Source organism: Bos grunniens, chromosome 22 (genome assembly GCF_055505025.1).
Source record: "Bos grunniens cultivar Pamir isolate PY7600 chromosome 22, Bosgru_T2T1.0, whole genome shotgun sequence".
NCBI classification, from domain to species: Eukaryota; Metazoa; Chordata; class Mammalia; order Artiodactyla; family Bovidae; genus Bos; species Bos grunniens.
Window position 1 is genome coordinate 28,508,527 of NC_141186.1, and position 12,121 is coordinate 28,520,647.

Genomic DNA, 12,121 nt, shown 5'->3' on the forward strand with positions numbered 1-12,121 from the left:
TGGGAGGCAGTTAGCCCTGGGGAATAAGGCATCATGGGGCAGGCCATTGAAGCTGGGTTCTGAAGAATGAGTAGGAGTTTGCTAGATCAGAGGTCCATGTATAATATATTTAATTGAACAATCTTCACTTCAGTTGCTCAGTTGTGTCCGACTCTTTACGACCCCATGAATCACAGCACGCCAGGCCTCCCTGTCCATCACCAATTCCCGGAGTTCAACCAAACTCATGTCCATCGCGTCGGTGATGCCATCTGGCCATCTCACCCTCTGTCTTCCCCTTTTCCTCCTGCCCCCAATCCCTCCCATCGTCAGAGTCTTTTCCAATGAGTCAACTCTTCGCATAAGGTGACCAAAGTATTGTAGTTTCAGCTTTAGCATCAGTCCTTCCAAAGAACACCCAGGATTGATCTCCTTTAGAATGGACTTGTTGGATCTCCTTGCAGTCCAAGGGACCCACTGTAGGAAAAAATTTGGACATAGTTGGTTACAAATTATACATATATTTACTATGAAACTAATATTACCTGTCTTATAAAAGCTACATGCTAAAGAATCATTTAAATGATGAAATTAAAATATGAATATGATTTTTAATATACTGTTTCATCATTCCACTGTGTTTCATTGCAAGTACCCATCTTTGAAGGCCACTGAGATAAAAGAAAGTGGACAGACCCAGGGAAACCTGGCCAAGGACAAAGACAGAGCTGAGGAGTGGCAGGACGTGGTCAGAAAGAGACCAGAGAAGAAGAGGCGGGTTGTGATTAAATTCCCTTTGCTTTTGGCCAAAGCCACAGTTTCAACAACAAACGAGCATGGTTTATTGCAAGAAAATGACAGCTTAATAGTAGGTGGTACATAGTCATTAAAATGATTAACTGATACATGATTTGCCTTGTAAAATATGTTTTAAAAAGAACACTTCTAGATGATGAGGTTAAAATAGAATGAAGGTTGGTTAGGGCAGGGAGCTGTCCGTCTTGCCTGAGCCCTAGGGATGTGCACATACCCTTGTTCTTCCCATCATCTTAGGGGAATTCTTAAACTAAAATTATCTCTGTGCTCAATCACTCAGACATTTCCTACTCTTTGCGACCCCATAGACCATAGCCTACCAGGCTCCTCTGTCCATGGAATTTCCCAGACAAGAATACTGGAGTGGGTTGCCATTTCCTTCGCCAGGGTATCTTCCCAACCCAGGGACTGAAACCAGGTCTCTTGTGTCTCCTCCATTGGCAGGCAGATTCTCTACCACTACCACCATTTGGGACACCCAAAATTATGTCAGCTTGGGACTTTTTTGCTTTTCCTTTTTTTTTTCTGGTTGGCTGCCATCCCAGGCAGCATGTCTTGGTGCTGCTCTGATTCAGTCCCTGCTGCTGAGGGTCAGGCTTTCCAGCTGTGAGAAGGGCTGAGGGAGCCAAATCGGGCTTGACTGGCTCAGTCATGGTCCCAGGATCCCAGGGACTCAGTCCTCCACCTTATCATCGGGAGACGTGTTTTGCCACTTGGCACATGTAACAAGACAGTTGGCTACAGTTGGTTTTTATTCATAATTATTCATTCTCTCCCTATCCATCATTACCGTTACCATTTTAAGAAACAACTACAGTAAAGAAAGATGCTTTTCATTTTTAGACAGTTTGAAAGCTTCTGTAGCCCAAAGAGTCCAAACCAGGAAGCCCTCTTCTCTGCACACCAAAGCTTATATATAGAAAAGGGGAGCCTGAATTTTGCAAAATGCCTGAAGTGGAGAGGCAAACTCATGGCTTGGCAATTGTTGTCATCCAACAACGGGAAAGCCCACAAAGATGGTATTTCATTTCTGCACCTCCCCAAGGATGAAAGGATGCTTCCAAGTTCACTAGAATGCAGTTTGGTTTTGTTTTTCTCAGACTTACCAAAAAATATGTTTTAGGTCATTTTCTTTTTCCTTTAAAAAAGTGGTATAAGCACAAACTAGACTGATTTTTGAAGCATTAAAGGGCTCTCAGCTTATGTGGTCTTTTTGCAAGAACTCCGTGCATAGCCCTGGGGAGGGAAATGGAATTCCATATGCATGTGTTTGCCATCATGTTTTTAAAAACGTGTCCTGATTAGCAGCAGCAGCATAATAAAACCTAAATAGATTCTGCCCTGGTGCCTGGAAATCTGGCAGGTCATTCAGAACATGCTAAAAAGCCAGGATGAGCAACAATGTGTTCTCATTGTTAGTTACTGGAAGTAGAAGGCAGGGCGAATGACGTGTGTGTTTCCCAAGGAATCCCTGTGTTGGATGCTTGGTTGAGTTGTGATATAAGCCCAGCGGGGGGGCTCTGACATAAGGCTTTTCATTGCACCATGCAGTACGTAATGCTCTTAGCAAAATCACATCACCCATTCACGAGTGCTCAGGTCCCTGAAGAAACAGCAGCCAGTCTGGTGTATCAGACCTTCGGCCTTTGGCAAGTTTACTTCATTGTCTGGCACCCCTGGGATGGAAACAAGCCCTTTCATTTTTCTGTTTCTCAGGCCAGCAAACCCAAACAAATCCTAAGTCATTTTGGTTCACCTTGGTGCATAGCTCTGCCTTAAAATGTGTTAGGAGAGGAGCCTCCAAACAAAGAATAGAGAGAGGTGTTCTGAGAGGATCAGGAATGTTCTGGATTTGGTTTTCTCTGATTTTGTGCTTTCTGTTTTTTACATTCTCTTCCCATCCCTTATCACAGTCTTCATATGACCTCAGTTTGGTGTTTGCTCTTGCCTGTCCCTCTCTGATTTTTGCTGGGACTTTCTGATGCGCCTTAAGATAAATAATTCTGTTCAAATGTATTATTCTGCAAAACGAGCCAAAACCAAAATCTCAGCCCCTATCTCCTCCTTCCTCCCCAGCCGAGAAATGCAAAGCAGTTCAATCAGAGTAAACACAGATCTCTTCATTTGATGTATTGACGTCACCTCTTACGGAACTTAAGCTTGTCCATAAATCCTTTGTGGTCATTTGAGACTCTTCAGGGTCCTCTGGTGGAATATTCCATAGCCTGGAATGCTGTATTTCTGAATTCATGTGTATTTTTGAAATTTTTCTCAATGGGAGACAATGTTGCATTTAGAGTTTGTGTAAGAGAATCAGCCTATCCTTAGTTGGAAACAAACCTTTGCCACTTTTTAGCTGTATGACCTTGAGTAGGTCAATTAACCTGTCTCAGATTTCTTTCATCTATGAAATGGATATTTATACTACTTACCAGTACTTGTGGCTCTTATGAGGATTAAATGATAGACAGAGAACACTCATTATGTACCTGGCTGCTGTTGTTTAGCTGACTCTTTGCGACCCCCTGGATTGTAGCCCATCAGGCTCCTCTGTCCATGGGATTTCCCAGGCAAGAGTACTAGAGTGGGTTGCCATTTCGTTCTCCAGAGGATCTTTCCGACCCAGGGATCAAACCCGTGTCTCCTTTTTTAGCTGACGATTGTTTACCAGTGAGCCACCTGGGAAGCTCCATGTACCTGGTACCTGGTGTGCACTCAGTAAATAGAAGCTGTCGCACTTCTCTGTGCTTCTGTCTGAGATATGCTTGCGACTTGTGCGTCGTTAGTAGTGGCTGTGAGAGAGAGAGGAGTCTCAAAGAGATTCAGGCGGGAAAGGGTTAGTGTGCGCTAGGCCCGAGGGAAGGGCTGCCATGCTGGGCAGTGGTGTCTTTGTGGGCCGGCTGATCCAGCTCAGCGCCCACAGTCTTACTGATCCAGCCCCCTGGAAGAGTGTTGAGGGAACCCAGATGGCAGTGGGAGATTTATCTTTGTCTTGTGGGGATAGATGTTGGGAACAACCCTTAATGCTCATTTTACATTGTGATTTTAGTTTCTTTTGAGTCCTATTATAACATTATATAGTGTTGTGTGTGTGTCTTTGTGAGCAGCGGGGCAGGGAGGGGAGAGCAGAGTTGGGGAGTGTGCGTTTTCCCACTGTGGGTTCCTGTTGTTAGACTTCAGGGGGTAGACTTCAAAGTCATCTCTCTCCATCTTTAGAATATAGGGTTTGGGGGTTGTTTAATTTTTTAACAAATGGAATTTTGATGTATTTGCATTTGATGTATTTGTATTTTACAAATTTGATGTATTTGTACAGAGAAATGATTACTGAAGTAGATGTTCTTACGGCATTATGGCAGGGAAATCACCAAGATGGTGGATTTGGGAGTTTTTTGTGGAACATCCTGAATTTACTTCCTAAATCCTTTTGTTCGGAAACAACACTCGCTTTTGCCGTTTCATTTCTAAATCCATCTGTTAATCACGAGAAATTTAATCCACGCTCTTGGAAAGTATTCATCCCAATGCTGTTTGGAAAGAAGTTCATGAACAAGCTGTGAGGGGTTTTTTTGTTTTGTTTTGTTTTGTTTTTTTAATGAGTTTGTTGAAGCTTTTTTATTTTAAATAAAGGAAAGACTTTGAGCAGTGAGCTGTCTTCTTTCCCAGAGACTTTCAGACTGGAGTTTGAAAGATCTAAAGGGATTCAAAGAGATTGGAGATCAGAATTCATTAGGATTGAAGAGGTGGGGGCTGGTTCGTGGTGGGGTTTTCTGATGCAAATCACAAGAAAAATCAAAAGCCTATTTTCACCATCAGATTATTGAATTTAAAATTTTAACATTACACTTGTGCTTGTAAGGATATGAGAATATACTTTGTTGAATGAGCTATCAGTAGAGGCTCTCTGAAGGGTAATTTGGCAACATCAATAAAATATGCATACTCTCAACCCAGCAGTTCCATTGCTAGGGATTTGCAGCAATATATACTAGCGAAGGTATTTATTTAAAAATACAGGTAGAAAGGTATTGGAGGTGCTACTGTCTCTAATAGCGACTAACTGGTGTTAGTAGCTCAGTTGTGTCTGACTCTTTGCAACTCCATGGACTGTAGCCTGCCAGACTTATCTGTCCATCAACCCAGGTCTTCTGCGTTACGGGCAGATTCTTTACTGTCTCAGCCAGCAGGGAAGCAACAACTGGAAACAGTACTAATTACTCCTGTGTGAGGATTGATTGTCTAGTCACTTGAGGAAATGAGGGTGATGGTGGGTCAAATGGTGAAAAATTTCTAACATTTTTACAGTTTAGTGAAAGAGGTTGAGTGGAGCATAATCCCATTTATGTGTATAAGAAAGGAATAGATACATGTTTAGGAAGGGGATGGGCTTCCCTGGTGGCTCAGGTGGTGAAGAATCTGCCTGCAATGCAGGAGACATGGGTTCAGTCCCTTGGTCAGGTAGATCCCTTGGAGAAGGACATTACAACCCACTCCAGTATCCTTTCCTGGGAAATCCCATGGACAGAGGAGCCTGGCGGGCTACAGTCTGTGGGGTTGCAAGGAGTTGAACATGACTGAAAGACTAAGACTTTCACTTAGGAAGGTGATACGTTAAAATGTTTTGACCAGTCCAGATTCCATGCAGGATACAGGAAGCTTGGGGCTGGTGCACTGGGATGACCCAGAGGGATGGTATGGGGAGGGAGGTGGGAAGGGGGTTCAGGATGGGGAACACGTGTACACCCATGGCGGATGCATGTTGATGTATGGCAAAACCAATACAATATTGTAAAGTAAAAAAAAAAAAATGTTTTGGAAAGGGACTTCCTGGCGGTCCAGTGGTTAAGATTCTTGAGTTTCCACTGCAGAGGGCAGAGGTTCCATCCCTGGTCAGAGAACTGAGATCCCATATGCTGTGCGGCCTGGTCAAAGAAAAAATGTTTTAGAAAGGATGGATTAACTGCTAATCAATGCTACAAAGGGATAGAAGGACTGTGGGTTGGAGATGGAAGGGACTTACCATTTTATACCTTTTGGTCTGACTCGAATTATTTTACGATGTGTTCATTTTGGTTTAAAACAGATATGAGGGGAAACAGCTGACTTCTACCCCCTTGCCACAAGTGACACCAGCAAGAGTCCATTACTGTTTTAAGAGTGTTGGCTTGATTTTCACGATCAACTTAATGCCTAGCATTCATGCCTTTGTTTTTTTAACCCAAAGGACAACCAAGATGGATCGTCCAGTGAAGGAATCTTTGTATCCAAAATAGTTGACAGCGGGCCGGCAGCCAAGGACGGAGGCCTGCAGATTCACGACAGGATTATTGAGGTATGTGAACACTGCCAGGGTCTTTTATAGGCTGAATGCCATGCAGTCTTCATCCGGCTCAAGGCTAGATGTTTGTTGGGGAGGGAGGCCTCAACTGGTGGCTGTTTGGGCGGGAGACAGATTTCTCCAATTGTGTGGGACCACATTGGGTGTTGATTGCCTTGGTGTTAAGTTTTTGTTTATATTCCGTATAGAGAAGCCAAAGTATGAGTGGCTTGTTGACGATTTGGCTCTTTTCATGCAGCTGTGCATCTGTTCTGTGTGCTTCAGTCAGAGCTTTGTGTGAAAACCACTGGGGAGCTGTGTGTTAGTTAGAACCAGATGAGCAGTCCCTGTTGTGCAAATGGGGACTCGGTTCAGGTCGGCGACCAGAGAGTAATTGTGGCAGCTTCGGGATCACTCTCACGTCCTCAGAGCTCATGGCACACAATTATTTCTGCATATGTGTCATTCCCCCTTTTCTGTGTCTTGCCTGTTGTCAGTTGTACCAGTTTGACTTAAGGGTTTGCAGACAAAGATTGATTTTCAGGAGGATCACTTATCACCACTGTTCTCATTTTCAGTTCTTCACTCATCATTTTAAACTTCTGTGTAGGAGGTTTCTAGTTTTCTGCTGGGGGAGGTAGCTACTTCTGCCCAATCATAGGGCCCTCGGGAATAGGGTCAGTGTCCTAGCCTGCCCGGAGCTGCTGAAAGGGAAAGAGTTGTTTGTGTGGCCTGCTTGTGTGGGCTCTCATTGCAAAGTTTGATATGTGACTATTTTTTGTTTGTGATTTTGGCCATTTTGATTGTTCTTTTAATGGGTGAATACATGGGCTCAATGTGTTGGATTTTATATGAGGGGAAAAAATTTAAATGTGAGAATCGAGGATGAGACGTTGAAGCCCATAAAAAGCCTCCCCATGTGCTGTTGCCATAATATAGCATGTTAAATAGGAAACTGGAAAAATGGCCCTATGACCACTGGATGTTCTATGTTCCAAACACATTTGCATAGTATCTATACTTCTTGAGTGTATTTCTGGCCTATTTCAAACCTTGGACTGACTGGAAGCTCTGGCCATGGGATAAGCCACAAGGGAGACTCACATAACCAACAGAAAAGTGGCCACATGCTTCTGGGAAGGGAACCTTGGGAAGAGAAAGATAGAGTCTCGCTTTTCTGGTCTAATTTGGATGATTTCTGCAATGTTCAAAGCAGTACAGTTCAGGGCTGTTTATATATCCTCAAGAAAATAGATGGTTATATCTCCCCAAGTAAACAAACTAAACAAGTTATGGTATAAGAGTTATTCTTTAGAAGGAGGGGATGCAGTGTGAAAACTTACTTACTAAAAGGATACTTGATCTTGTTTTAAGGACATTATTAACCATGCTACATCCTCCTTGACTTTTTGAAGAGTTCTTACACTTGGAACTCTTTCTGCTGCATGTTTTAGGGTCAGTCTTCCTACTTCCCAGGTCAGCGGAGTGGATTTTCCCTTCCAGGAATTTGCTTGGGCAGGACGCTCTTTCAAGAGTTCAAATGCATCCTTTACCGTCTTCTGTGAAGAGAGAGAGAGAATACATTTTCTGAGACTATTGTTCCAAAAGATAAGTACAGCTTCCGTTGCCAAGGGTTTGGTGGAACAGCCAGTTTCTCTAAGTAATGGAATTTCATTGCTCTTATGTTTTGCAAATGAGCACTGTACAGCTGGGCAGGATTTTCTCTTGGCAAAGCGGGGATCTGTATTTGAAGTGTTCAGTACGGTTTCTGGTAAGTCACATTCTGCTTTTGGACAGTATGTAAAATATTAATCATGTCCCACTGTTGAGATGGAAAAAGGGATGATCCCCATAGAGAAACAGTAGATGTGTAATTGCAGTTGACACCCCGTACCCTTATCAGTCAGATTCTAATCTCTTTTGACGTGACGCAGTGATTCCCATGCCTGAAAATAATGTTCCCTGGTTCACCTCATCTCTGTCTGAGTTTATTACCAGGCATGAATTTGATTATTTTAAGTGTGCATGTGGGTTTTATCACTAAGAGTCAGGGGTTTTCTAGTTTTCCGTCAGATTGCTTCCTTTTCAGATGAGTGGGCAAACTCCCGCGAGACTTTGACTGTAAGAACTTTCATTCCGATGAAAGGATGCTTATATTAAATCCATAGGGACCGAGGGAGTCTCTTCCTCAGCAGAGTTGTCAGCAGTTACCCTGTTCCTGCTGCTCTTTGTTCCCTGAGGACGGAACTGTAGATCCCGCCCACATCAGAGCTGAGCACACTCACCTTGGTTTTTATAAGAAATACTGTGAAATACCATCAATACTATCATGAAACAAAATTCACAACTAACTTTTATATATTGGGTTTCTCCGTAAGCTGGTTTACAGAAGAACCGGAATCAGCTTTCTGACCAACCCAATACATACGCACCTACTGGTGGCTATTGTACTGTCCTGGAATAGAAGAACAAAAGGGAGATCATTTATAAAAAAATGCACAGATCAGTGTGTAAACACTCAGGCACGGCAACATTAGAAGACGCTGTGATGTTTATTGCCAGATTCTGGCACCTCCGTGTGGACTCACCATGGTTACACCAGCTACTCCTCTGCTGGGTCCACGTGGGCGGTGCTGTGGATTCAGGCATCGCCCTCCACAGTTGCATTTTCCAGGGTGGTGAACAGATTGTGGTTATGATATGGCACCAAAAAAAACTGCAGTCTTCCTTTGATCTACACACATCTGTGTGTATGTATTTTTTTTTTAATTGTGGTAAAATATACGTAACGTACAGTTCACCGTGGTCGCTATTTTGAAGTGTACTTTCCTATGGCGTTAAGTACACCCATGCAGTCGTGCAACCATCACCACCGTCCCATCTCCAGAAGTTTTTCCTCTTCCCAAACTAGAGCTGTAGCCACTAAGCCACCCCTCCTCCTGCTCACCCAGTTCCTGGTTGCCCCCTTCTACTTTCTGTTTCTATGCATTTGACGACTGTGTGCCCCATGTAAGTGGAATCACACAGCATTTCTCTTTCTGTATAAGCGAATGAGTAAACACCGTGTCCTTCAGGATTGTCTATGTGCTTGTAGCTTGTGTCAGGATTCCTTTCTTTTTAAAGCTGAATGCTATTCTACTGTATGTGTAGAAGTATATACCATATTTTGTTTACCCATTTCTCCATTGATGGACGTTTGGCTTGCTTTCACCTTTATGCTGTGCTGAGTAATTCTGCTGAGAAAATGGCTGTGTAATCTGTATGTATTTAAATTGCAACCCCCAAAACCCCCTTAGTGTTTATATGTAAAACAGAGTTAGAGTCTGCTCTCGGGTACTTATTAAAAGTGTGTTATTTTATCTTTACTAATGTCTGGAATGATATGGGGAAGTTATCCCGAAAGTCGAATAACTCTTCACTATCCAAGACCCTGTGCAGTGTAGGGCTTCTAGCATCCCCGGTCCCCACCTCGATTTTCTTTGCGACAGTGAAAATCACTTCTGTAGATTTCCACCAGTATCTCTGGCTATGGCAGGGACCCCAAAGAGGATGACTGGGGTAGAGATTTGTCCTATTCCCAAACCTTATGATGCCAGGTGCCTTGCGCAGAAGCTTGTTCTTGCATCGTGCTCACCTCTCATTTGGTGGTAAGTGAGTTTCTCTAACAGTTGTCTGGGTTAAATGCAAGGTCCTGTTTCTGCTTTGAGATAATAAATGCAATTCTCCAAATGCAGTGAAGGCAGGACAGTTAAGCCCTCTGTCGCCAGTAACCTTGATTTTGTACGGTCCTCTGTAAATATGTGTGCATCTCGGGAGTGTTATGATTTGGAGACAGGCATGTAGTGACGCAAGTTGTGTGTCCTCAGCGGCCTTTGTGTAAATCGGTCGTTCTCTGTTTGCTCTAGCTTTAGTTACTGTGTTGTTGCTGAAACGTCTGAGCCAGAGTTGACTGGAATGAATTAACACTGTCTTCCATTCCCAACCTAGGCCACTTGGTAAAGCAGGATTTTACTTAGTGAAGATAATATTCTCCCACCAACTAAAACTGCAGAGTGGCAAGTGGATTCACCTGGAAAGGCGTTTAGTTTTAGGAGAAGCAATAGAAGATGCTCCTTTTTTCTGTTTATTTTTTATTTTGACATAATTTCAGACTTACATCAATGAATTCCTCTACAGTATCTACCCAGATTCCTCCAACATTAACATCTACTTTATCCTTTTCTGTCTCTACCCCCTGTTCCTAAATACATCAGTGTGTGTTTCTTAGGAATAAGACCTTCTGTTATATAGCTGCAGTCCAGTTATCTAAATCAGGAAATACACATTGGTAGGATACTGTTGTCTACAGCATTTAGTCAGATTTCTCTGATCATCCCCACAATGTCTGTGATAGCAAGAGCAAATCCCAGATCATAGGTTTTATTTCGTTGTCCTATGTCTTTAGTTTCCTTTCCTTTAGAGCAGTGCCTCAGCTTTGTCTTCCTTGCTACTGATATTTTTGCAGAATGCAAGCTAGGTCTTTTGTATAACCTCTCTCGATTTGGTATGGATTCAGGTCTATATTCTGGGTAGGAGAAGAGATGGTGCGTCCTCCTCAGTGCATCCTGTCAAGAGTCACGTGATGTCACTTTGTCCCTTTATTGGTGATGTCAGCTTGGCCCGCTTGGTTGAGGGCCGTCTGCCAGATTTCTCTGCTGTGCAGGTACTGTTTTCTCCTTTTTTCTTGTGTCTTGTCGGGGTAGAGGGGCTTTGTTGAGGTTGTGTTAATATCCTGTTGAGACTCTCGTACGCTGATTTTCACATCCACTTACAGGTTTTCCTTGAATTGATTAGTTGACAAATGGTGATTTACTGACTACATTCCTTCTGTGTTTATTAGTTGTAAGAAAAAGTGTTTTTTCCTCCCTATTTTTTCTATCTCCATCTCTCTTTTTGCCAGTTTCAGTATGGACTCACATTGGCCAGTTTGGGCCAGAAGGACCTCTTTCTAACTAGTTCCTCTATCCTTTGACGTGTTCCCATCACTTTTTAAGCACTTGTTACTTTCTGGAACCTCAAGGTGTCCCAGGCTCATCTTGTACTTTGCTGGCCCTAGCTCTAGAGTCCACTTTTTTTCCAAGTAGCTATAACTCCATTGAGTGGAGTGTGAGTGGCATTTAGAAATCAAAATCAGCTGCTAGCATGATCATTATCCTTGAGGTTTCATTGTTCCTAGGCACTCTCAGCAGACAGTTAGAAAATATAAATACCTATGCATGCATACAACATTATCATCAACAACAGCACACATCTCTCCATGTATTTCTTCATTCGTCCTTTTATGTATTAATATTTTGAAATCTATGCCTGTATCATTACATCCAATTCCAATCCAAATCTGCATGGTTAATTTTTTCCTTCTTCTTTGAGAATTGGTAACTCCTAGAGGGATCCCTTTTGAAATAGTAATGAATATACTCTCTTCTTTTGAATCAACTTGCTGATATTTACTTAGATGTTATCAGTGAACTAAAAATTGTTGATGGAAATTATTTGAAATATCTCCACACTATTTTTAGTTCCATTTTTTCAGGAAAAATATGCTATAAAGTATATGATTTTACAATTATACTCTTCTTTCATGATAGGGGAAAGAAAGGCTCAGTATTTCTTATGTAACTGTGTACAGGAAACTTACTGTTGCTAAACAGGCAGAGAGATGCACAAGCCATATGGGGGTAATATTCAAAATAAACATGTGGGTCTCTACCCCTGTCCTCTGCAGTGATGTGCGCCACACTCAGCAGAGAGGAAAGAATTCTGTATCAGTTACTGTCTTAAGAAGTACGACCTATTCTTGTCAATTTGAGATCTCTAACTTTGTCTCAGTTGCACAAATACTCTATTGTGATGAAAGAGATACGGTATAATTCAAGCTATGTTGAGAAGTTCTTTTTTAGCTGCAAAAATAAACAGGTTTTAGAGACCCCTATTAGTAATGGATTCCAGCTCTGTTTCTAGAGGCAGAGA

At 42.5% G+C, this 12,121-nt stretch overlaps 1 protein-coding gene across 4 annotated transcripts in view; it reads left to right on the forward strand.

The window, feature by feature from the left end:
• Window positions 1-12,121, forward strand: part of PDZRN3 (PDZ domain containing ring finger 3) — a 494,666-nt gene that overhangs the window by 245,368 nt on the left and 237,177 nt on the right. For all 4 annotated transcript variants that reach the window (XM_086366714.1, XM_086366712.1, XM_086366710.1 and 1 more), the window contains one exon: window positions 6,020-6,127. Coding sequence is in view for 2 of the 4 variants with exons in the window: in XM_086366710.1 (XP_086222836.1) it covers window positions 6,020-6,127 (108 nt within the window). In the remaining 2 variants the exon portion in view is untranslated. The remainder of the gene's footprint in view (window positions 1-6,019; window positions 6,128-12,121) is intronic.